The sequence below is a fragment of the Cnephaeus nilssonii genome (assembly GCF_951640355.1).
Source record: "Cnephaeus nilssonii genome assembly, chromosome: 12".
Taxonomy (NCBI): domain Eukaryota; kingdom Metazoa; phylum Chordata; class Mammalia; order Chiroptera; family Vespertilionidae; genus Cnephaeus; species Cnephaeus nilssonii.
The window spans coordinates 79,015,406-79,041,721 of NC_137083.1; the positions used below are offsets into that span (position 1 = coordinate 79,015,406).

At 53.4% G+C, this 26,316-nt stretch overlaps 1 protein-coding gene across 3 annotated transcripts in view; it reads left to right on the plus strand.

Annotated features, from left to right (window-relative positions):
• DPP6 (dipeptidyl peptidase like 6) overlaps positions 1-26,316 on the plus strand; it is a gene marked incomplete at its 5' end in the record, with an annotated part of 648,278 nt that overhangs the window by 173,379 nt on the left and 448,583 nt on the right. The window contains one exon of one of the 3 annotated variants that reach the window (XM_079786475.1): positions 100-336. The exons of the other annotated variants lie outside the window; for them this stretch is intronic. Coding sequence (XP_079642601.1) covers positions 100-336 — 237 coding nt within the window. Of the gene's footprint in view, positions 1-99; positions 337-26,316 lie in introns of those variants that run through there. 3 annotated transcript variants of the gene reach the window in all.

Genomic DNA, 26,316 nt, shown 5'->3' on the forward strand with positions numbered 1-26,316 from the left:
CTCCGCTTTCCCGGCGAAGGGTGGGGAGCGGGAACCCAGAGGAAGAAAGCGAAATACATAGCGAAGCGCCCGGCAGACAGCCAGCGAGCGCGGGGACCCATGGCTTCGCTGTACCAGCGGTTCACGGGCAAGATCAACACCTCGCGGTCCTTCCCGGCGCCCCCGGAGGCCAGCCGCCTGCTGGGCGGCCAGGGGCCCGAGGATGAGGGCGCGGGGCCCAAGTCCCTGGCAGCCCAGGCGCCCGCGGCGGTGCCCCGGGAGCGCGGCGGCGGCGGCGGCACGGGTGGCCGACCCCGGTTCCAGTACCAGGCGCGGAGCGACTGTGAAGACGAGGACGTAAGAGCATCTTGGTGGGTGGGGGGCGCGGGCTCGGGCCAGCACGCAGGGAGAAGGGGAGCGAGTTCCCTGGGTCTCTGATGGTCTCAGACTCCCTCCTCTCCCCTCCCCCACTGCTCATGGGAGCACCCCCAAATGCACTCCTGAGTGGGGATGTCTGTCGCCGCCGTCCTGGGGCAAGTCTGTGGGCGCCAGGAGTTGGTGGCTTGGGAGAGAGCAGGGTTTGTGGTGCTGCGCCCGGAGCGTGGACTTGGCCAGAGAGGCCGGATGCCTGGAGGCTGTTGTTGACCGCGTGGGGCTGTGGATCCCAAGCAGAGAATTAGGGCTGGCAGTGCTTACAAGTTGGTCTTTCTTCCCCAGTGCTCTAGGACGGGGAGGGCACAGTCCCACCTGCCAGTCACTGGACTCTGCCCATGGTGCCCTCCTCCCCTCCCCACACTGTTCCTCCGCACCAGCCTGCAGGTCTCCCCTCGCCAAGACACTTGCCCCACTGCGGGTGGGGGTTGTCTTTGGTGAAGAAATAAACAGAAGCGCTGGTGTCCGAGGCCCCGCCACCTGTCGTAGGCCGGCAGGTTTTGCTGGTGGGCGTGGGCCTGCCCTCTGCGGTGCCCGGCCTGGGCTCACTGCCTGAGACTGTGCTGCCTGAAAACTTCTGGGGAGCAGGTTTCCCAGGCTCCTCCGGGCAGGAAGCCGGGTTGCAAAGGTTAGATCTGCATGGTAAGTAAATCGCATGGGCCTTAGTAACCAGTGACTCAGGCGGGCACCAGGGGGCTGAAGAGGAGTGTGTGCACTGCTTCTGTTGACCGTCGGCTACTCATAGGGCCCAGGACAGGGAGGGCCAGGAGAGAGAAAACCGCCCTTTTTCGACACCTCCTCTTCCTGGGGAAAAGGGAAACAATCCCATCGGCGCTCTCAGACAGGCCCCAGGGCTGGGCAGCTGCGGCGGCCCCGGGAGGTGTGCGAGGTGTGTCCTGCTATAGAACCCGCCTTCACCCCCGAGGAGTCCCACCTGGGTGCACGGGGTGCAGGTGCTCCCTCAGGCCGCAGCCTCCCCCGACATACCCAGGGCCGCACAGGCCTGCGCTGAGCCGAAGGCTGTGGTCCTTAACCAGTACTGGCTGGTCACCTGCCTCGCTGTTTGGCATTTCTTTTATGGAACAAGGCTGTGTATTGGCGGGGGGGGGGGGGGACTTTTTCTGGGACAATTCTGGGGGGAAACTCACTGAGGTTTTTGTTGTTATTGGTCACGTTTGCTTTGTTTTATGAATGGAGGACATGGAGACTGTTATAGAGCTGATCAAAGTTTGTGGGAGATGGAGACGTGGTGCGTGCATGCGTGTGTGTGTGTGTGTGTGTGTGTGTGTGAGTGTGTGTACGCAGATGCAGACACACACACATACCCTGTACCAGATCTGTGCGAGGTGCTTTATTTTCTTTCGGATCCCTTGCAGACACCCCTGGCAAGGGAGAGCTGTCAGAGAGACGGCCCCTCAGTGGGTCAGGCCCGGAGGGACAGGCAGGGGTGCTTCAGGCATCTGATTCAGGGCCTGGGAGCCTTGGAGGGCAGGTTCCATTGGGGTCCGGGAAAATTGTAGAGGATTAAACTACTGAGAATCTTGGGAAAGACAATTGAGCTGCAATGCAGACAAAAATGATGCACTTTTTGCCTTACATCTGACTTAAAACCTTTGAATTGTGTTGCTTGGAGTGAGAACAATGTGCAGTTTCTTCTCAGCAGACTGTAGGTGGCGCCAGGAGCAAGGCCAGGGGAGCCGGTCTGCATTTTGTTTCACTTGGTCTCCACCCATCCTTTTCTTTTTCCTTCTCGTCTTAGCCCCGGGCATATATTTCCTTCTTTCCCATTTGACATCTGTCTAGAGCTGTTTCTCAGATAAACAAAAGGAACAAATTGGCAATTTAACGTTTGCAAATGATTCCACTGGTAGGGCTCTGAGGCATATCTCCCTTAATGCCATTAAGTCCAGACACCAGTGTTTCCTCTTGGAAATCACAGAGGTGTGTGGTGTAGCTTTAAGTATAGTTTAACATATCCCGTGAAATATATATAAACTTAGTAAAAAATGTATGATTAAATCAATGTCACAGGGCTAAATGTAGCATCAATTTCTTAAAACTTTGATGTACTTTTCTCAGCAATTTTTTTTCAAAATTGGAAAAGTTAATGTCTAAAATTTTACTCAAAGATAGTTGTACATAGTAAAGAACCCTTTTCCTCCAGGAATAGGGCGTAACTAACATCAGATAAGAGGTACTAGTAAAAGAAACACAGTAGCTATAAAAACTGCTTTTCTGATATCAGCTCTTGTCAAGGAGAAAGAATCTTGAGTATCATTTTACTATCCAAATTTAAACTCACAGATAAACGGCTCATTAGGACCAATTACCTTTATTCTGTGTACTTAGGTGCCTCCATTTGAAGCATTGACAGGTTTGCAGGCGCCCCTGGCTTAGGAGGGAGCTGTCCGAGGCTGAAGTGTTCTCCACAGACATCCCTAGCAGGTTGGCCCACCAGCGTGGTCCCTGCTCGAAGGCTGGTGGCTTTATTTGCTCTTCTGTGACTTGTCCATCAGCTGTTCAGGTACCAAAACAGCGTTCCTGCCTTAGCCCCAGGAGGACGACAGCCAGCGTACCTTTAAAACCCAGAGGGCTTCACGTCCTATCAGAAAGGCGATAGTAAGTTGGAGTTTGAGCCCTCTGTGTGTGTACAATACACATGCCTGGGTATGGTTGAGAGTGGGTGAGCCCCCCTAAAATGAAATTTAAGGTAGTCACAAGGTCCGGCAGAGGTGAGTCCAGGGCTGGTGTTGCATGGTAAGTAAATTGCAGTGCATACACGCCTGCACAAACGACACGTATGAGGGGCCTGCCCTCCCATGTAGCACCACAGAGAAGCCTGTTGGGGCGCGTTAGTTCTAAGATGAAGTTTAACCTTGACATAGACATGGAGCCAGGGTGCCTTCTCTATCAGTTTCCTCATAAATCTTAGATTCATTTAAATGTAAAGTCAATTGCTTGAGCAACCCCTCTAAGGAATCAATAGCTATTTTGATTTAAAATTCATTCTGTAGGTTTAAAATAAGTTGACTCTTAAAGGAAATGTTGCTGGAAGTGACTTTTAATGCAATTTAGTCACTTCAGAAGGAATGGACTGAGACTGATTTTAAAATACTGAACTTCGTCGTGCCCGGTTCTTGAGCATTTCTTTTTCCCTTTTCATTAAAGTGCAGTTGGCGTGCAGTACTCCCTCAGTCTCAGTGTGTGTGTTTTTTATTTTATTTTTGCGGACTGGGAGGCCTTGGCTCCTGGCAGGGCCATCGTATTATTGAGGTCACATCGGCGTTCCCATAGTCTTCGTTTTTGGTGAAACATGATTTTCTAACAATACAGATGTGATGACGACAGGATTTTCAAACGGCAAATTGGCAAAACAAGGATTGAGCAGGGAACCCCTGCGTGTGATGTCTGTCGGCCTGATAGGGCCGGTTCCATGCCCTCCAGCCACCAGCCAGCCCATCCCCTCTCCCTCCGCCTCGCTCTCCTTGGCTGGTGTCAGCATCCAGACCATTTCTCCTTGGGATTTATCAGCTTTAAGCTTTTTAAGTAGCTCGGCTCCACAAAGATGTTTATATGTCCTATTAGTTTTTCTGTTCCAGGTTTCAGTGTTGTTTTTACGTATTTGATTTCACATTGTCTTCCTAACGTACGAGGAAGAGGCTGGACGGTCAACCATGTGCTTGGTGCCCTTACCCCGACTGGCTGGCAGTGCGCAGTGCGCTCCCCAGCAGAGCGCGGTGGGGTAGCAGGGGTGGTTTGGCGCTTTTACTGAGGAGGCATGTCATGTAGCAGCCTCCGCTTCTCCTCCTGGCACCTGCTCGCCGGCGCCGCTCCCTGCTGGGCACTGGTAGTGCTCCGTGACTATATGAGTTGCTGCTATTGCTGATAATGTTACCCCTCACCTTTCCTCTCCCTGAACATAGGAGGGCTGGAGAGCCCACACTCCACGGTCTGGGTCTCTGCTCTCCTGTTCTTCCCTCTCAAGCTTTCCTGTTAAGACACGAGATGTGAGGTCCGTTGGGATGGAGATGAAGGGGGCTGGGTGTACTCTGCGTCTGTCTCAGAAGGTCACTGAAGCCCTTCCTTACACAGCTGTGCGTTCCTCCTGGAGATGGCTGGAGAACTCGAAGGACCTTGGTGGTCACTGCTGTGAGCTCTCTCCCGGCTTTTTCTCCACACACAAGCAGCCAGACACCAGGTCATGGTGGTGCTGGGGACAGGCTGTCAGCAGCAATGCACGCCCAGCTTTGTCATTCCCCTCCCTTCACATCTGCTCCGTCTAAATAACTTCCTGCCTCATGGCTTTCTCTCCGCTCGTGTTCCACCACGCACGCTCCGACCCGGCACAGTGTCTGTAGGCACGGACAGGGGCGTTCTCAGGATGGCGGTTTCCGTGTAACATTCAGTATCTCACTCGATGAGCTTTGAGGTCCCCGAGTGGGTTCAATGCCCGGTGAGGCGCTGCCACAGCACCCTGCTGGGTGTCGGCGTAAAAAGATTCGTTTTGCTCTTGAGAAGGTGTTTTAAACACATGGGAAGTATTTACTATAAAACAGTCTCTCTCTGAAAGTCTTGGTAAAGTGGTACATTTTCGTTCCTTCTTTCTCCTTTTCTTATTTTTCAATTACAGTTGGCATCCAATATTTTGTATTAGTTTCAGGTATACCGCATAGTGGTTAGACAGCCATATACTTCACAAAGTGTTCTCCCAGTATTTCTGGAGCCCCCTGGACCATACATAGTTATGAAATATCACTGACTATATGGCAGTTACAGAATAGTCACAGACATGCAAAGGACAGCAGAGGGAATATACACTGAGTGGCCAGATTATTATGATCTCTGAACGCATAATAATCTGGCCACTCAGTGTGTGTGTGTGTGTGTGTGTGTGTGTGTGTGTGTGTGTGTGTGTGTGTATCAGAGGCCTGGTGCATGAATTCGTGCATGGGTGGGGTCCAGCCAGCCTGGCCAGGGGGAGAGGACATGGGCGGTTGGCCAGCCTGCCTGCTGGTCAAACTCCTGGTCGAGGAGACAATTTGCATATTAGCCTTTTATTATATAGGATATACACTGAGTGGCCAGATTATTATGGGTTCAGAGATCGTACTAATCTGGCCACTCAGTGTAAGTCACTTTAAAAAATATGTTCAATACCTTTAAAGAATTTGCTGAAATGATACCTATAACAAAATCACACGCTATTTTGCTTATCTCAGCATAGAACGTGTAGTCATAACTAGGAAGCTGTCTGTGTTACAGGGAGGTAGGACCAGTGACTGAGGGTGAAGCCACTGTAGCATCGCACACTGGCCTCTGCGTGCACCGTGCGGTCTTTCCCAGCAGGCTCCCGTGTCTCACTTCACCTTCGTAATTACCTTGGCAATTGCGGGAAAACATCAGAAAGGCTAATCTGTGAGCTTGAAAAATTAATAAGGGGAAGCCTCGTTTCTTTGTGTTTGGACGAGTCAGTTGTTACCTGTGGATTTTAGTGAACACATCTCTGTGTGTTAACAAGCCTTTGCTCTAGGGCCAGCCAAGCAAAGCGTTTGTTGCTTAAAGTCACGTGGTTTGGGAACCGTGAAACGCCTGCCTGCCCCGGGGATTTGAGCTCTGCGTCCCAGGAAGACGTTGGAGGTAGGCAGGGAAGCCGGCTTTACCTGGCATCATGCCTTTTTTTATTGCTGCCAGTACAGACTTTTGAAATAACTTATAGGAGGTCCGCAGCATTAGAATAACATGCTATTTCTCTTTTTCCTTCTTGTTGAATTGATTGGGGTGACCTTGGTTAATAGAATTATAGGTTTCAGGTGTACATTCTATAAATCACCTGCATATTGTATTGTGTGTTCTCCACCCCACGCCAAGTCTCCCTCCGTCACCATGTCCCCCACCGTTTACCCTCGTGTACTTCTCCCACCCCCCTTCCCTCTGGTAATCACCATACTATATCTATGAGGTTTTTAGGTTGTTGTTAGGGTTGGTTTTTTTTTTTTTTTGGTTTTTTTTTTGCTTAACCCCTCACCTTTTTCACTCAGCTCCACAACCCCTCTCCCCTCTCTCAGCCGTCAGTCTGTTCTCTGTATCTATGAGTCCGTTTCTTTGTCAGTTTATTTTGTTCATTGGATTCCACATATGAGTGAGATCATATGGTACTTGTCTTTCTCTGACTGGCTCATTTCACTTAGCATAATGCCCTCTAGGTCCCTCCCTCTTGCAGTCACAAAGAATAAGAGGCCCTCCTTTTTCGTGGCTGCATAATATTCCACGGTGTAAATGTACCACAGCTTTTTCATCCAGATCTTGGCTATTATATTAATTTATATTTCTGACAATGAAATCAGTTCTTGTTCCCACATGAGATGAACATGCTAGTATTACTACGTAGATAGAAATTTCTCTAGATGTTGACTTAGGACTGTGGTCGGCAAACTGAGGCTCACGAGCCACATGCGGCTCTTTGGCCCCTTGAGTGTGGCTCTTCCACAAAATACCACGGCCTGGGCAAGTCTATTTTGAAGAAGTGGCGTTAGAAGAAGTTTAAGTTTAAAAAATTTGGCTCTCAAAAGAAATTTCAATCGTTGTACTGTTGATATTTGGCTCTGTTGACTAATGAGTTTGCCGACCACTGGCTTAGGACATTTTTTCTTCATAAAGTAGTTTTTTTAAAGAAAATTGTACCCCAGGCTTTTCCTCCTTTAGAGTCAGAATGATTAATGAGTTTAATTTTTGCAAGCAAATGGCAGAATTTGCTGAATAAGATGTACATGCTGATTGTGTATAACCCTGCCCCTTTTAATTACCCTGATGCTAACAATGCACTTATCAATGCATGTGGAATGCTTCTTTGCAAGAGATATCGATCCCTCGCATAGAGCACGGCCTTTAGAAACAACACGTAGCAATCCTCTCAAAGTTAACTTCTGCCTAATTTGGTGTTAAAGGTACCGCGTGCCCCTGTGTTACTGTACGGGCTGTTCCCACTTTATGCACGCTGGTTTGATCTCGTTGTAAAGAAACAACAGCACAAAGCAAACACCCTCAACCTCCCGTCAATGACTTTTGGGACATTTATCTGTATAATGACGGAGCATTGTGAAATCATCTGAAAAGAAACATTTCAAAATTTGATAACATCTAACTTTACAAACGAGAGGACGGTGAGTGAGTGTGTGGGTACATGTGGCAGATCCCTCGTGTTCTCAGGGCCTCGAGGAGCCCTGTCTGGCCTGGTCTCCTGTGTTCTCGGGGGACGCTGCAGTGGGCGATTCACTGTATTAATCATTGAGTTTAAACACTATGAACAGCATGTATAGGAACTATGGACACATATATAGGAACTATGAACAGTATGTAGCAATAGGCTCAGTGTCACACTGTCCACGGTGCTCCTATATAGCTGTACATACCCATTCTGCTGTGCGTATCACACACATCGTATATTTAAGGTGCAGCAGCCAGAGGGCAGACATGGGATAAGGGAACTTTGAAAGAACTAGAAATAAAGGAAGTTGTACAACGGGAGAGGGGGAGGATGAAGCAGAAATGAAAGGTGGAAGAACTCAGAGAGACTCACCGACCTCAGTCTCCCTAACCGTTTTCTCCAAAACACTCAGTTTTCTAAGCTGTGTTGAGACCCATCATATGCCTCATGCAACTATATGCACCCATGTTCACTGCAGTATTATTGACAATAGCTAACATATGGAAGCAGCCCAAGTGCCCCCAATAGATGAGACGTTTGGAGGAAGAAGATGTGGTACATGCATACAATGGCACATCACTAGGTCATAATAAATGAAATCTTACTATTTGCAACAACATGGATGGATCTAGAGCAGTGGTTCTCAACCTTTCTAATGCCGCAACCCTTTAATACAGTTCCTCATGTTGTGGTGACCCACAACCATAAAATTATTTTCGTTGCTACTTCATAACTGTAATTTTGCTACTGTTATGAATCGTAATGTAAATATCTGTGTTTTCCGATGGTCTTAGGCTCTACAGCAGGGTTGCCTAAGACCATTGGAAAACATAGATATTTACATTACGATTCATTAACAGTAGCAAAATTACAGTTATGAAGTAGCAACAAAAATAATTTTATGGTTGGGGGTCACCACAACATGAGGAACTGTATTAAAGGGTCGCGGCCTTAGAAAGGTTGAGAACCACTGATCTAGAGGGTATTATGCTAAGTGAAATAAGTCAGTCAGAGAAAGACAAATACCACATGATTTTATTTATTTGTGGAATTTAAAGAACAAAATAAATGAACAAACAAAGCAGACCCAGACTCATAGATACAGAAAACACACTGAGGGTTGCCAGAGGGGAAGGGGGATGGGTGAGAAGGGTGAGGGATTAAGAAGTACAAATTGGGAGTCACAGGATAGTCATGGGGGTGTAGAGCATAGGGAACAGAGTCAGTGATGTTGTAATAAGTTTGAATGGTGGTGTCAGATGGGTACTTGAAATACCGGGGGATATCACTTCCTAAGTTGTATAAATGTCAAACCACCATGCTGCACACCTGGAGCAAACATAATATTGTGTATTGTGTGCCAATTGGAATTGAAACATAAAAAATCTATATTAATAAAAGCATAATATGCAAATCGAACGACCGTCCGGATGATCTTCCGGACGAAGCGGGGGCTGCGAGGGCCTACTCTTGCCCGAATTTCGTGCATCGGGCCTCTAGTAAAGAAATAAAAATGTAAAATCAAGAGAAGAAAAAAAGTTAAGACCAAATAAGAGTGAGAAACCTTTCTAGAAGTCTTGAGAGGTGGCTTTCATCTCTCTGAAAACTTGGAGCTGAGCGGGGGTGGGGGTGCTCACCCTCAGGAGGTAGCCACCTGCTGAGCAGCTCTGGTCGCCAGGGTGCCGGTCCCGCTCTCCGCTCCCACAGCTCCTGCTTGAGTCCCTGACTCCACAGGCCAGGAGCAAAGCGTATCTGAGTGTGTGCAGTGCTCCCTCTCATGGTCCCATGCTGCCTCACCGCCCACCTGCACACGTGTTCCCAGGAACATGCACGGAGGGAGTGCGTGACCCTGCAGCATGCTGGAGCTCCGTCACAGAACACCTAGTTACCCTCCCAGGCCTTCTTCACTTGCTCATTCCATCTTTTCAGTTGACAAACGTTCGTTCTCCTTGGCCACGTCCGAGAGAAAAGGGCTGCAGGGATGGCCAAGTCCAAGGGAAGCCGTCTGCCCACTGCTCCATGTGTGTCTCCCCCCGGACATCACCCTGTCCGGGGCACACCACTGGCCGGCAGCCCACAGCCCATAGGAAGGAAGGCGGGCTCAGCTGAAGCTTAGGGGAGGATTAGGCGGAGGGAGGCATGGGGGACCCGGTGGGTGCGGGAATGGGGTGCAGAAATCAAGTTCTGTAAGTTCTTGGAGAGGGCTGGCTTCTCCTGTGAAGGTGTAGGCTCTTGGGTGGGGCTCTGCAGGGTTTTGGGTGTCCCGCCCCCATAGGACTGTGCTCCTGTGTCCCTAAGAAATCACCTTGGCTGGTGGGAAGGGGTGTCGGTGGGTCCAGCACCTGGAGAGGGGGCTTCGTGAGCCAGGAGACCAACCTTTCAGAGACTGTGTTCAAAGAGCAAGATGCCACCTCTGGTGCGTGCACCACTGGACTGTGTCACAGCATAACCGGCCCGGCCGGTGGGTTTAGTGGAAGGAGTCGCAGTTCATTGTGACTGGACCTCCTTGCGTCATCATCGGTGGACAAGACTGGCCCTTCCCAGACTTCTGCAGGAAATGGTTCTCCACCTTCCTGTGTCCCACATCCAACCTCTCAGGCCTCAAGGGGACAGAGAGGGAAACCCCGGGGGAGGGAGAGACCTTGCAGAGCCAGAGTCTCATTAGCTCCATCACTTCCTTCCTGGGTCCAGAGGAGGGCCAGGCGGGGCTGGTAGAGGGCCAGGTGGAGCTGGGGGAGGGCCAGGCGGGGCTGTGGGAGGGCCAGGAGGGGCTGTGGAGGGCCAGGAGGGGCTGGAGAGGGCAAGGAGGGGCTGGGGAGGGCCGGGAGGGGCTGGGGGAGGGCCAGGCGGGGCTGGGGGAGGGCCAGGTGGGGCTGGGGAGGGCCAGGAGGGGCTGGGGGAGGGCCAGGCGCGGCTAGAGGAGTGGCAGGGCCCCTAGGTACCCCTGAGGGAGGCAAAGGGCCCAGCCTTCCCAACGTGCTAAGGTCAGCCTTAGAAACGCGGCCTCTGGGCCGTTGCCTGGAGACCCCCAGTCAGAGAAGCAGAGGGTCGCAGGCAGGGGCTTCCAGGTCGCTGTGCAGAGGACAGTCTCAGCCCCCAGGTCCGTCCTGGGCGCGTGCCATGCCCTTCCATTTCCTGTGCGTTCAGACAGTGTAGACACGGAAGGGACGGGTCTCCGTGGAGACCATAGGAAACGTCAGCAGGAACCTCTGCCTTCAGCACATCCTTCTCCTCCGTCAGCATCCTGCCCGGGACGGGCTCCTCTCCCATGGGTCTGTGGGAAGGTGTCATGGCAGCCTCTTCCAGACCTTTCCTTCCTCCAAGAGGGTAGGAGGCTCAGCCCCTAATGACTGGTTATCCTTGACAGGGAGAGGAAAGCCAGAAAAGACAGGGACCTCGTTGCTATGGTAACGGGAGCTGACCATCTGGTTCTGTGTTGGTCGCTGGCCTATGGATACGCAGTCAGTGCTAAGCTTCCCTGTCTGTCGGCGGCTTTGTCTCCACGGGTGCAGGGGGAGCACCGAGGGGACCCCAGGTCCCTGCCAGGACCCTCTGGTCCAGCTGCCTCTGCCCTAACCTCGCCCTGCAGCCCCCTCTTGCTCCCGGGTAAGTCAGTGTCTGCTGCAGGAGGCGATCTTGAGGAGTCATTCGCAGTCCGCGGTACCTCCCACTCCCTGTGAGACGCCCGGGAGTCATTTTCCAAGCAGACAGACACCCTCACGTTGCCCAATCAAGTCATCACCCTTCAGGTCCCCTCCTGTCCCTCATGTCCTGGCCTCACTCCAGACAACAGCTCTCAAGGTTCCTATGGCAACAGGAGGGCCCTGACTCTCACTGTCGGGCTTTTGCCTTGGCTGTTCCATCTGCAGGAACACTGTTCCCTGCGGATTCCCTTGTCTGGCTCCTTCGTGCCTTCAGGTCTCTGCTCCTGCATCCCTTCCCAGTAAATCTACACTGCCCACCCCATCCCTGTGATGCCCGCCACCTGGCGTTTCTCACCTCTCAGCACTCTTCTTCCTGTGCTGTCGGATTTGCGTCTCCCTCTGTCAGCGTATTAACTGAACTCTGGCCCTCTCCTCTCTGGCAGGCAGGAGGTCAGATTCCAGGAGTTTTGCACAGGATATCGTTAGAGGAAAACCAGTCTCAGGAACAAAATGCAGAGTTCCTGGGGGGAAACCCTTCCTGCTTCTGCAAGCTTAGGAGGCCGCCTGGGGCTCCTGGGTGCCTCCGTGCGCCGGTGAGAAGCCCCTCAGAGCTGTCCCAGGACGAGCCAGGGCGGGGCGAGGACCCGGCGCTGAACTCCAGGTTCCTACCCGCTGTCTACCAAGTGACCCGGCCACGGGCCCCTCCTGAGGTGTCTCTCATTCCAGACACTTTAAATTATGCCAAGTGAAGATTTGCAATTCTCATTTTCTGTTGCCAGACAGGGTAGGCATGCAAATACACGCTGTGCATGCTCTTACGTTCCACCAGACTGAGCTGCGCTTGGCAACGCAGGCAGAGTCACCCAGGCCTCGGCCCCCAGAGCGTCGCCCCGCAGGCCGGGACCCAGACCTGAGCTTGAGCACTGACTTGGCCTAGCATGTGCCAAGGACGTGGGGTCCCCACAGGACATCCCAGGACCTTGTCCTGTCAGCAAAGAGCCCGACACACCAGGTGTTCACGGAGACGCCCGGCGCGTGCAGTAAACCAGGACACGGTATTGAAATACAGGGCTTGGTGTCCATTGTGTGAGTGAGAACTTGAAGTTCACACACGATGAGTGCTCAGTAAATAACTTCCCCGGCAGCGGTCAGAATAGGCGTGACTAGAAGACGCTGACAGTGTTACTGAGGAGCTAGCAGCAGGTGGAGGGAAGACACACAGGTAACTCCAGTCGGGACTCTAGCACAAAAGGGCAGGCCAGCAGCAGAGCCGGATACGTTACAGCGTGGAAAGAAAGGGTGCAATCGGTGGAGCTACTCAGGAAAACAGTGAAAAATTGTCCAGGTATAGCCCTGGCCAGTGCTGCTCAGTGGTTAGAGTGTCGGCCCGCACACCAAAGGGTCACGGGTTCAACTCCTGGTCAAGGGCACATACCTGGGTTGCAGATTCAATCCCCGGGCCCAGTCAGGGTGAGTGTTGGAGGCAACCAATCAATGTGTCTCTCTCACATCGATGTTTTTCTCTCTCTTCCTTTCTCCCCCCTCCCTCCCTTCCACTCTCTCTCTAAAAACCAATGTAAAAAATAGCATCATCAGGTGAGGATTATAAAAAAAATTGTCCTAATATGGATTTGACTACAGTCATTTAAAAACAAAAGTATTGAACCTGCTTCTCCTTACATTTCTCAAAAAATGTCACTTTTGCATCATCCCTGACCTTGAATGACCTGTCTCTCTATTGACCATGACATGTGTGACTTCTCTTTTGCGTTAACATATCCAGATGCTCCTGCGCGGGTGGAGTGGTTTCTGCAGCTTTGTTACCACACACGAGGGGCGGGGCCTGGGCGGGGCCCGGGCGGGGCCGAGCCGATGCCGAGCCAAGATTGGCAGAGGTAGAGCTGCGTGGCCCTTGGCCATGCAGATGCGAATTCACGGCCAGAAAGCTCGGGAAACACGGAATTCCTACAGGCTGTCTTATTTGCTTTCGTGAGCTTCACAGTGGATAGGGACGTCCACCCTGTAACTTACCTGGCTCTGCTTGCTGGCCGGTCCTTTTATACTAAACTAGAGGCCTAGGGCACAAATTTGTGCATGGGTGGGGTCCCTCCACCTGGCTGATGACCAGGGCCAATTGGGGCCATGTCGTCCAATCCGGCAGGAGGGACTGTGGGAGGTTGGCTGTGGGAGTGCATTGACCACCGGGGGCAGCTCTTATGTTGAGCGTCTGCCCCCGGGTGGTCAGTGAGCATCATAGTGACTGGGCCACCGGTCGTAACTGTCGCTTAGGCTTTTATATAGAGAGATTCCCGACTGGAGTTACCTGTGTGTCTCCCCTCCACCTGCTGCTAGCTCCTCAGTAACATTGTCAGCGCCTTCTAAGTCACACCAGCTCTGCCAGCTGCCGGGGAAGTTATGTGCTGAGCTCTCACTGTGGGCAATACCGAGGCAGGAGTCCTCACGGTGCATCTGGGGCAGGGCCGGTGCTGGGGCAGGCAGTCTTGGTCAACGGCCACAGGGAGCCTTCATCCAGTGACCTCACACCATCTCCAGGTTAAGAGGTCAGTGCGTGTGGCTGGATTGCTTTCTCAGGGCGACTGTGACAAAAGACCACAACGTGGGTGGATTAGACCAATAGTTCTGATGGTCAGAAGTCCAAGATCCAGGTGTGGGCAGGACCCCGGAGAACGGCAACGAGACATTGGGGACCCAGAGGTGTGTGACGCAGCCCGGTCTGTGGCGGTCACTTCCCGTGCAGATCTCTGGTGGCCCCTGTGAGGTGCTGTCGCTGCACGGGTCTGGGGACAAGGGCGCAGCTAGTCGAGTGACTGGGAAACCCCAGGACACACACCTGTCTGTCACCCTGCGGTTCCAAGAACTGGCAGGGCTGTTGGCTGGGAAGTCAGGTCTCATTTACATTTTCCCCCTTCCTTTACACCTAAGATAGATTGTGAACAGGAGTGGGGGCAATTAGAACCTAAAACAAAGGTAGACCATTGCGGGACTGCAAACAGAGCCCCTCTGTGTAATTGGGGCTGTCACAAGGTGCGGGTGAGCAGGCCCCACAGGTACCCAGGCGGGGTCCCGAGTGGCCAAGCCATCGGCCTTGATGGTTCTCCTCCTGCCCCTCAGGCGTGGGGCCTGCACTCCCGGAGCCCAAGGAGGGCAGGAGACACGTGCACTCACCACTCACGAGAGGAGCGGGGACTCTGGAAGCCAGTCCCCACCTGCCTGGTCCTACATGTTCCGAGGGGAGAGGGGAGGTTGGTGCGCCTGCTGGCTGAACACAGGGCTCCTGAGGACCAGTGAGCCAGGAGCCCATGCCCTGAGGCTGCAGGGAGAAGGGCCATCTGCTCCCTCCAGCCCCAGGCCTCTGTCCTTGGTCCTGACCTGCGTTGCTGTCCCTGAGCTCCCTTGGAGTGGCTGGTGCTGCAAGTGTGTGGCTACCACTGTCCTGCTGACCTGCCCTCTGCCCCTGCCTCCTGGTTACAGTTCAGACTGCTGCTTTGGGGGGAAATTTCAGGGCACGGAACCTCAGTGTATGGCCCCCGTCCCTGAAAGCCACCCTGACCCCAATCCCTGCCACAGGCGCCCAGAACACCACAGTGGGTGGCTGCTTGTCACACTTCAGAGGAATTGTCTGCTTTTCCTTCTTTCCACGGGTCTCTGCGCTTCCGGGGCACTGTGGGGGGAGGGGGCCAGGCCTCAGCCTGCGGGCACCTCCAGGCCCAGCCGCCCTCCTGTGGGCGTGGCTCCAGGTGTGCGCCATCTGCCTCTGTGGGTCACGCCAGCTGTTCCTTAGTTGGTCCCCTGCACACAGTCCGGGGAGGCGAGCACATAAATAATAAATCCCCCGCACACGGCCCACCGCGAAGAGGCAGCAGAAACCCCAGGCGCCTCCCCACCCACGGCCGCTGACATTTCTGCATTATTCACGAGTTCCTTCCCGGGCCCCCTGCCTCACGCTGCGCCCGCTTTAAAAGAAAGGGGTTCTTTTTAAGACGTGTCCTTTCCTGAGTCCACAGCGACATCTCGGGGGTTTCCAGTGCCTTCCAGGCCAGGGTGAGACTGCGTTTGGGGATGAGCAATAAAAGGGATGTATTTTGCCAGGAAGGAAACATGTAAAATGTCACTAACCACTGAAGCAGCCCCAGCTTCGCTCCTGTGGTCCTCGCGGTCCGACCCAGCGCTAAACTCAGGGACGGTCCGCGGCTGCAGCGGTGTCCTGAGGCGCCGTTTCTGCCCTGGGCCGTCCTGGCCGCTGGCGTGGAGCACAGCGCCCTCCCGTGCAGCCTGGCTGATGCCTTTCCATGGTCGCCGTCTCAGAGGTCTGACACTTCGGTCTTTCCTCCAACCTCCGTGCTCCGTCTCGCCTCCGTGCCTTGGCGCTTGGGTTACCCACTGCCCCTCTGGGGGCCTCCATTTCTGAAAACCCAGCCGTCCCCAAGCCCAGCCCAGTGTCACGCCCTCTGTGCGCTGTGCTGGAGGTGAGGAGAGGCTGACCATGACTCTGGCCCCTCTGCCCCGTCACCTGCCCCCAGGGCGGACAGTGCCCGGTTTCCTGGCCAAGATGATTCGCTCACCGTCCAGCATGGGCACAAGCTCGAGCTCAGCAAGGCCGTGTCCCATCCACTAGGAGCTGAGCGCCAGCCAGGTACCCGCGGGGTGTGTGGGCAGCACAGCAAGCTCGGTGACAGACACGTCTGTGCACTATTTCTGCATGTCCACACCCAGCTGCTCCCTGAAATCGGATCCATCCATCACCCTAGGAGAGAGGCAGGTGAACCCGCCACCGGGTGGTCGGTCTGGTCAGGGACGGCAGGGTTTCAGGAAGAGCCAGATCATAGCTCCTCCTGGCTCTGTGGGCTCGTCGCTGCTGTCCACGCCTCCAGGTGGAGAGGCAGCCGCAGACCCAGGTGAACAGGCAGCCGCGTTCCGACCCAACGCCCTTTGCAAGGACAGGCGGCGTGGGCGGGAACCGGGTGCAGTGGTGTCCTCCTGAGTCGGAAGACGGAGTGTGGACGTAAGCATGGGGGACCGCTGTCTGCAGACCGAGGTGCGTTTCCAAGGGTCCCCAGGACCCAAGTGGAGACCCCGAGAGCACAGGCGCTCCCAGCGGGCAGGAGGCAGCGGAGGAGGACGCCAGGGATGCTGGCTGCCAGGCTCTCGGGCTCCTGGTCCTGTGAGAAGGATGTCAGTGTAACAGGAGTCACGTCAGCAAGTGAGGCAGCCGGGTGGGGAGGTTCCGGGGCCACAGAGCCCAGTGCCCAGGGAAAGAGGAGGGGAGAGCACGGGGCCAGGAGGCGGGCGCGGGCTTCTGCCTCAGGGCGGGGGCAGGAGTTAGGAGGCGGCCACAGAGGGCGTGGGAGGGACAGCGCCCGGAGCGTGGGCAGCACACACAGGGAGAGGACAGGCTGCGCCCTGGAGGACAGTGCGGGACAGGGTTTCTTCTGTCCCTGTCGCTAACCTCTAAGGCAGTGGTTCTCAACCTTCCTAATGCCGCGACCCTCTAATCCAGTTCCTCATGTTGTGGTGACCCCAACCGTAAAACTACTTTCGTTGCTGCTTCATAACTGTAATTTTGCTACTGTTAATGAATCGTAATGTAAATATCTGTGTTTTCCGATGGTCTTAGGCGACCCTGCTAGCGGTTCTCAACCTGTGGGTCGCGACACCTGGACGCTCGCCCCACCGTCGTGCTTGTGCGGGTTCATTATCTTCTGTTGTGAAGGGCAGACACCTTCCAACGTGACTTTCACAAAACAAGACAGACTGTGGGAGCCGCCCGCAGGCGCACAGAGGCAGCCTGCTCTGGGACGCAGGCCCCCGAGCCGGCCCGCTGCTTTCCGCTGCCTTTGCTGCCGGTCTCCGCCAGGGCCCAGGCTGGCACTGCTGTCTATGGGCGTGGTCCTCAGGCTACGGTGAGAGAGGAAGGCAGAGCAGAGGCACGCTCTCCCACGCCTGCACGTGAACTCTCCACGGGTTCTGAGGGTCCGGCGTTGGCCACGGGCTGCTTCGTGAGCCCGCCCCGTGGACAGGACGGGTCGGGCCAGCGCCGGAGCCACAGGGGACAGAGGGCTCTGCAGAGCGTGGCAGCTCCTCGAGGGCATGTCCTTGTCGTCTTCTGACAAAGACTTACCTTTCGGGTCCTCTCCAAGGCGGCACCGACTCCGTGGCAGGATGTGTGAGTGGGAGGCCGAGCGGGAAAGGGGCCGGGTTTCCTTTTTCGACTTCCCTAGGAATCGCAAGAAAAATCCAGGTAGTGAGATCAGGCAGAAAATCCAGCCTCGTAACAACAGAAAAATGAGCCCCAGGAAGCACACATTAGCACCCCAGGGGTCCCTCACATTTGCCACAAGAGGGTTATGCACTTCCTAAGTGTGGGCAGCAGAGGGCGCAGCCTACCGGTTAGAGTGGTTCCAGGCTCCCAGCAGGGCCTGAGGAAGCAGATGCCAGTGAGACTGGCTCTTTATGCCAGGGGAGAAGTATTCCTGTAGGGGACGCTGGGAGGTGGAGTGCTCTGTCAGCTTGCACTTCAGTTAGCTCCCCTTCACTTCTGAACATCATTCCAGGATCGTCGTGGGGAGAAGAGATAGGGGTGGAGGGGGTCAGTCTTCTTTGGAGAATTCAGTGCTGCTCAGTGGTGTTTACTTGGTTCATGATAAACAAAACCCACGTCCAGGGGCCCGACATGCCAGGCAGCGATGTTCACTTGTGCAGCACGAGGCTTTTTGAACATGCAGTGCCTGGCTATGTAGTCAGGGGCACCGGCCCCCTCTCCCTGAGGTTGTCAAATCAAAAAATGACAACAGCCAACACCGCCGTGGCCGTCTGGTGTGAGTACCCTGTCTCCAACCATAAATACGTAGGTCATATGGCAGATGCATCTTATTGGTTATGTCACATAATAAGGTTGTGTCTGATTGGTTAATCCTTGGTACTAGAAATCCTTATAAACAAGTATAGGCACCTGATTTTTAAAAAAGTCACTTTGGAGCAAGAAGCGTGAGTTATTATTATTGTAAATCAATCAAAATTACCCCTATTTTTTGGGTCAGGTCAGCAAAAATATGTTTTTGTTGTGCTGCAGAATTTTAGTGATTCGTTTATGTGCCATGAAATGAGAAAGGTCGACCATGCTCACAGCTCAACTGAGCCAAGGCAGGTGGTCTGAGAATCTTCTGGAAGGCACTGCACACCTAAAGGAATAATTATAACAACAGGCAGGATTTGAGGCCTGGAAGTTTCAGATAGCTCCTGGTGATGCACGCATGTGGTCCCAGGAGCACGGAGCGGAGGTGGGTCATGTGTCTCTCTCCCATCCATGTGTCTCTCTCCCATCCATGTGTCTCTCTCACATCCATATTTCTCTCTCTCTACCCCTCCCTTGATACCCTGCCCCCTTCCACTCTTTCTAGAAATCACTGGAAAAAAATATCCTCAGATGATTAAAAGAAGAACACATTCTTCCCCTGAATTTCTGTGCACCAGTCTGGGACATCAGTGCAGCATCAGCGCACCTGTGCACGCACACTGCTTTTAGGGCTTCACCAAACCACTGTACGTCTTCCACCCTCGAAGACAGAGAAAGATTGCAAAATGTCAGAAAATTTCAAAGTTCTCTTAGATTATGAGCAGTCATAATCTAAGGGACAAGTCAAGCTGTTGAATTATCCCCCAAAGCTCATTGAGTGACAAAGTGGTGGCTGGTTAAGGCTGGTTAAAACCGCAGCAGAATGTTTAGTGAAGAAATTGTAAAAATTAGAAACCAGTGTAGGCTGGAAGGAGTTGGGGATTTTTTGTTGTTGTTGCTAGATGATTTAGCCAACTCCTGAGAAATGAGTGGTTGCCATAGCAACTGCCTTTAGGGGCCACGTGGAAGGACATGAAAAGGGTGGGAAGGACACCTGGTTTGAGACATTAATTTTGCAGAAAGAAATTCACCCAAAGTGATTTATGAAACAAACTCTTTTTATTTTCCTCCCAAAATTATTAGAGAAAAGATTTTTCTTTCTATCATAAAACTCAAAGCACTGATGGGAATCCCACAGAAAAGGAACCCAGGTTGTTTCTACATGGAAGTGCCCTGCGCTCCGCCCACAGCCCCCACGACCTTGTTCTGATGCTGTTGGAGGGCAACTGTCCATCAAGGCCACCAGCCACTTCTCACTGAGCACCGGGTCGTCGGCAGGTGCTTGCAAAGGCGGTGCATGCGCGGCCCTGGCCCCAGCGGTCGCTGTGGAGCTGACCGAATGAAAACGACGCCCGGGAAGCGTGAGAATATGAAATCGTCAGCAGATGAGGAGTAGGAGCTACTAACGGGGGCAGGGGTGCGGCTCAGAGAGGAAGGCTGGAATGAGGGGCACGGCGGAGCCCGCGTTGTCACTGAGGACTCCGGGAGTGGGAGTGGGAGTGGGTGACTTTGGGCAGGGAAGGGGCGATGCCCGGTGACAGCTGTGAGCACGGCCTGTGTGAGCGGGAGAAAGACCCACATGGTGGGGTGGGGGGCAGAGAGCTGGAACCACTGGCAGAGCCAGAAGGGATGGTGGGGCCTGGAGGAGTCACCTCAGGACCGAGGGACTGACCTGGGGGTGAGTGACCACAGCTGGCTTCTCAGAGAGTGGGGTCTAGTCTTCATGCTCCTGCGAAGTCACGTCCAGCGTCGCTCCGTGGGCCGGGGCCCTGGAGCCCACGATGTGGAGGCCAGCATGGAGGAGGTGCCAGGGAGAAATCGTCTGTGACGCGGTGTCCGTCGGGGTCCTGGGGGACAGAGTCCAGAGGGCACCAAATACAAAATGGGGGGTAGGGTGCAAGGACACCCCCAGGAACAGTATGGGGCCCGGGGACTGTTGCCACCCCAGGTGGGGGACCGGGGAAGGAGCTGCCTGCTGTCAGAACCCCGAAGGGAGGTTGTATGAGAGGAACTCGGGCCGGGGGGGACCCCACAGAGAGGGGCTGGGTGTGAACACCTTCCCGCTGCACCAGCAGCCTGTCACCTAGAGCCGAGAGCGAGGGTGGCGTGGACAGTGTGCAGGCAGACCAGGCTGCAGGGCAGGGAGCCCACAGACCTGTAAGCCCCCCTCCACCTGAGGCCCAGGGAGCAGGTGAAAGCACTCTGACTCAGTTTCCCTACACACTGCACAGGAGTCTGGAGTCTGAGCCTTTGCAGCAGCCTTGAGCCTGAGCCCACAGGATCGAGTCCATTTGCCCAGGAAAACCATGAACGCAGTGTCCCGATTGGGCCACGTGTGCAGTGGGTGAGCTGTGAGCAGTTGTGGCAGAGCCACAGGCACACGCTAGACTGTTCCCAGCCAGACGGGGATGTGCTCACCCATCTATTCCCCCACAGCCACAGTGTCCCTGCCCCGGAGAGGCTGGGCTGGGCTGGCCAGCGGAGGTTTCTGGAAAAGAGAAACCTTGGGCATGGCCAGTGTTGGGGTGAAGGCAGGAGAGAAACTCGAGGTATGTGAGCAGCAGATGCTGACTTCCCTTCTCACTGTCCGCAGAGCAGACCAAAACCTTCAGATAGAGCCCCCGATGCCGAGGGCTCGTGGCGGAGGAGCATGTGTTTCTGTTGCTGCAGAAAGTGCTCGCCCTGGTGTCAGCAGATCTGGTTGCATGTAGCAACTTGGTGAACATAATGGAAAAGGGATGCTTACTCTGAGGTCGTTACTGAAGGCTCCTGGGCCTGCCTTTCCCTGGACAGGTCTTTCCGTTGCTTCATATTGGAAATCCCCTGAGGTGAGACCTTTCTTTGTTGGCTTGGACAGTGTCGGCCCTTTGGGGACATGTCACATAGCACAGACCCAGGAAAACCATGCTATGGTACTAGAAATCCTGGGAAGCGTGAGATTTCTGTGGGGGAGAAAACTGAGCCTCACGGGAAACAATTGATTTAATTGTCTCAGGAAGAGGGACAGAGCTGTAAACCCATCCCCCCTCCAAAGAGCTACATGCATCCATCCATCATCTATCAATCCATCCATCCATCCATCCATCCATCCATCCATCCATCCATCCATCCATTCATCATCCATCCATCTATCATCCAGCCATCCATCCACCATCCATCCATCCATCCACCATCCATCCACCATCCATCCATCCATCCATCCATCCATCCATCCATCCACCATCCATCCATTATCTATCCACCCATCTAGTCATCATCTATCCATCTACCATCTATACATCCATTATCTATCCACCCAATCATCATTCACCTATCCACCCATCTATCCACCAGCCATCTATTCATCATCCCCAGGACTACCCCAACTGTACCCGAGGCCTCCCTAACAGCCTATAGCAATCTCCACCTCATCTGGTTCAAAGCTCTTGTCTATGCTACTCAGTTGGCCTTTGTCACACTTGTGACATCTCTCATTCACACACTCTTGTGCTGGGCTGGGCCTAGAGATTTTATTGTATAATGAACAATTTCATCTTTCCATCTTACTTAATTGATAGGCGATGGTTCTTATGTAAATACCCCTGTTGGTATTTAATTCTTCTCATTTCCTAGAACTCAAATTACTGGGTCGATAATTAGAGAATTTTATTGGCTCAAGTCTCTCATTCACACACTCTTGTGACATCTCTCATTCACACACTCACACATACCCACTCACACATGCACTCTCGCACTCATTCACACACTCATTCATGCTCTCACTCACACACACGCACATGCACTCATGCACACATACACACTCACACACACACTCTGTCAAGTCATTCTGTGGAGACAGTGGCATCCACCATCAGCCACATCCCCTCCTTCTCCCCACTAACCCTCTACTCTTCCCGGGATGTCCTTCCAGCATTCATGAGTGTAGGTGAGCCCGCTGAGACGATCTGACATATGGGAACTCGGAGACAGTGTGTGGCTGCACCGACCGGGCGCCACGCCTGAGGGACACACTGCAGCCCTGTGACCATGGGGACATGACCGCCCACCATGCACCTTCCCAATGGGACCCGTCCAGTCCCGTGCTGGCACCCTGAGATGCTCGGGGGTATCAGAGCCGAGCGTTGCGGGTCGTGGGCAAGTGGGCACCAAGGCCCTCTCCGTGCCCATCTCTGCTCATTTCAGGACCGCTAAGTTCCTCCCCAAACCACTGCTGACAGTGGTGCGTGGGCCTTGATGCTGACGGGGACCTGTTTGCCAGCTTCCCTGGGAGCGTGGCTCCCACCACCACTCCCGACGGGCTGTTCCCGAAGCCCCCGGGGCTTCTCGCTCCATCAGTGGAACCTTTTCCTCTTTCTGTGTCTTCCGGACAAAGGCCGTGTTTTCAGACCCCCGGGCAGGCCCGGGAAGGGGAGATCACTCTGCTGTGTGGATGAAGATGGAGGCAGCCTGTGACTGGTCTTGGCTCTCGGTTCACGCCCGTGTTCGTTCGCTCCCTGTGGGCAGTGGGAAGGGGGAGGCGCGAATGAGTCCAGAACACACGCGTGCCCCTGCTGGTGCTGTTTGGGTGACTCCAGGCACAGGGGCGTCAGGCAGAGGAGAGTGGAAATGTGTGAAGGGGAGGCGAGCGCTAGCTGCACAGTCTGGACACAGCCATGCCATCTTCCCCTCCACCCAGCAGCCTGGCAGCCTGGCCTCGTCATCACCACTGTCGCGATAGTTTGCGGCGCCTGTGTCTCAGGGCTTGATCGAGGTGCTCTGCGTGGGCCACTCTCATTCGTCTTTCTCGACAAGTCTGTGATTCCCCGTTTTGCAGATGGGGAGGCTGAGGTGCAGGCCCAGGTTTAATCTCTACATTGTAATTTATTGTTTTTGTAATTTGCCAAAGTTCAAACCGCCAGGTGGTGTGAGGCCCTCCTAACTCCGAACTCCTAGCTCACTTTTCCCAATTCATTGTGTTTCCTATTAAAGCACCACCCACATTCTGGTGAAGGTCATGTCCTTGAATCCCTCTTGGCATAAAAGAATGAGTTTTCCCCAAACAATGTCTAACTCTGGGAAGATGATTAAAAGTAGTATATGTATTACATGTAAGTCTGTGTGTTGTATCCTATATAATAAATGTGTGTGTTGTGTGTGTTGTGTTGTGTGTGTCGTTGTATGTGTTGTGTGTATATGGTGTGTGTTGTGCGTGTGCTGTGTGTGTGCTGTGTGTTGTGTGTGTGTCTGGTGTGTGTGTGTGCTGTGTGTGCGTGTGCTGTGTGTGTGTGCTGTGTGTATGCTGTGTGCTGTGTGTGTGCTGTGTGTGTGTATGTGTGTGTGTTGTGTGTTGTGTGTGTGTGCTGTGTGTTGTGTGTGTGTGTTGTGTGTGTTTGTGTGTGTGCTGTGTGTGTGTGTGTGTGTGAGAGAGAGAGAGAGAGAGAGAGAGAGAGAGAGGAGTGGGCCATGGGCATGGCCATAGATGTAAGGTCATCCCTAGGGGCTGTTGGGGGGCAGAGTTTGCTGGCGGGGGCGCAGGATGCAAATCCAGGATCACTAGCTGAAGGTGGGGGTGTAAGTTCCCCTCAATCTGCAGCTCGGCCGCTGGTGCCACCCACAAGGTCCTCATCCTGAGAGCCATGCCCGCAGTGTCCTCATCCTGAGAGCCATGCCCGCAGGGTCCTCATCCTGAAAGCCATGCCCGCAGTGTCCTCATCCTGAGAGCCATGCCCACAAGGTCCTCATCCTGAGAGCCATGCCCGCAGGGTCCTCATCCTGGGGGTCCTGCTGCTGACTCGGTGTGAGCAGTCAGCGGGCTCCCTCCGGTGCCTGGAAGACCCGTGCTTCTGCTTGTGTTTTCTGGAAATCGGGAGCCCCGTGGAGCCCGGCTGGTGAGCCCGAGTGCAGGTGGCGGACTCCAGGCCGCAGGAGGGAGGGTGGGCTTCGGGGGAGGTTGCAGTTGTCCTCACTGGTTGGGTCCTGGTGACATCAGGGTGACACACCTCTTAAAGACCTTCCGGGACATGTGAGACAAGAGGCAGGCGGGCGAGGAGAGGGTGAGATTTGGGTCAAGTTCACGGGGACATTTGCTGGCACAGAGATCTACACCCAATTAAGTCAGCTCTGCGTTTGTGGTTCAGTGAAAGCTGTAAATAGTTCCCTCCCCGTCTTACACATAAGAAGTCCTCAGAGACTTGAGCCGATAAAATTCTCTAATTATCGACCCAGTAATTTGAGTTCTAGGAAATGAGAAGAATTAAATACTAGCAGGGGTATTTACATAAGAACCATCGCCTATCAATTAAGTAAGATGGAAAGATGAAATCGTTAATGTGGGGTTGATGCTATGAGGCGATCTTATTTGTGCTTGTTGGGTGATAAAGTAAAATATTATCCCTCTTGGGATGTGTGTTCTGTCCATATAACAAAATATCATGTTGCTACTAAAATCATCTTTTGGAAGAATTATTCATTATACAATAAAATCTCTAGGCCCAGCCCAGGGAACTCAGTTGGAGTGCCATCCAGATACGCCAAGGTGGTGGGTTAGATCCCAGGTCAGAGCACATACAAGAATCAACCAATGAATGCATCAGTAAGTGGAACAGCAAACCTAGTTCTCTCTCTCATCAATAAAAAAATTAATACAAATTTCTATATTACAACATTATAGGAAAATAAAATCTAAAATGAGCTATAGAGTCCAAATATTTGTAAGAAACGAGTAAAGAATACTAGGAAAACTTAATATAGGAACTATATACTAGTACCATATTAGCTGTCTCTGAGGGTGAACTTTGATTAAATAATGCTTTCTATTTTATTCTTTCTGAATTCTTGTATTTTACAATTAGCGAGGCGGAGAAGGTCGCCCTGTGGTGGGAGCGGCATGCAGGGCCTGCGTGTGGCCTAGCGAGGGGTGGTAATGACGTGGCGCTCATAGATGTCCCCTTGTAAACATCATGTGAATAAATCAGCGTCTGAACTCATTCTCGCCCCATGAAGTCCCTGAGCTCCGGTGGAGCCGTGGCCACTGGTCTCGAGTCAGACACAGTGGCGGCTCCTGTCCGCACACGTAGGGCTGGAGGGTGCTGACGCTTAGGGAGGATGGCGAGGCGGAAGCGCACGTTGTCCGCAGTTACTGCGGGAACCCAGTGACGTAAAGTTGGAGCTGGCCCCACTCCAGGGGGCGGATTGGACCGCGGGAGAAGGGGGTGACTGACTCCGTCCCCTGCTGTATGAGAGCATCAGACAGCTTCATCTAGAAATGAAATTGGTCAGTAAATAGTAACGGAGCACCAAGTATGCGACAGGCCCCACACACGGTTTCAACCACTGCAGACACGCAGGGAACAGCCGGCCTTTCTTCACGGGGCTCATATTCTAATGGGAAAAAAGCAAAATCTAAATAAATCAGCAAAAAACATTGTGTATTTTATGGTGATGGGTTCTAAGGCGAAAAGAAAAAACAAACAAACAGGGAATGCATATAGAGTGTTTGGGGAGAATAATTCAAAATTCTGAGAAGTATGGCCAGGAAAGTCACACTGAGAAGCTAACATCTGTCCAGACAGCTCGAGGAAGCAAGGGAGCAGACCGAGGCTCCCTGGGCAAGAGCGTTCCCAGAAGAGGGAAGGACAGGTGCAGAGGTCTTGAGGCAGCTGGGCCTGGTCTGTACAAGGTCATCACTTGGCTTGAGAGAGGTCAGGGGCACGAGGTCATCTGTCATGGGCCTTTGGTAAGGATTTGGGCTTTAGCCCCGGTGAGTCGCTAGAGGATGTGGAGCAGGTGCATGATCTGAAGGGTGTGTGGTGGGACCCCTCTATGCCCGTGAGAGGGGTGACCCGTTGGGAAACTGGTGAAGCATCGTGGGGACCTGACCAGGGCTGGTGGTGACGGGATCCCTTCTTCAGGGAGACTTGCCGGGTCATCGCCCATGAAGACGGTTCCTGTTGTAAAGCTCCCGGGTTTCTGCCCGGCTGCCTGCCGTTCAGGGCACAGTCCTGGGCCACAGGAGCTGAGACCGTCTGCTTTCCGCATCGCCAGCCCCTCCCCAGGCCAGGGTGCCGCTTCCACGGGGCGGAGGTACTGAGCGAGGTGGTGGACACGGACTGTCCAGGGGTGAGCAGCGCAGATGTGACATATTCTCATGAAAGGGCCAAGCACAC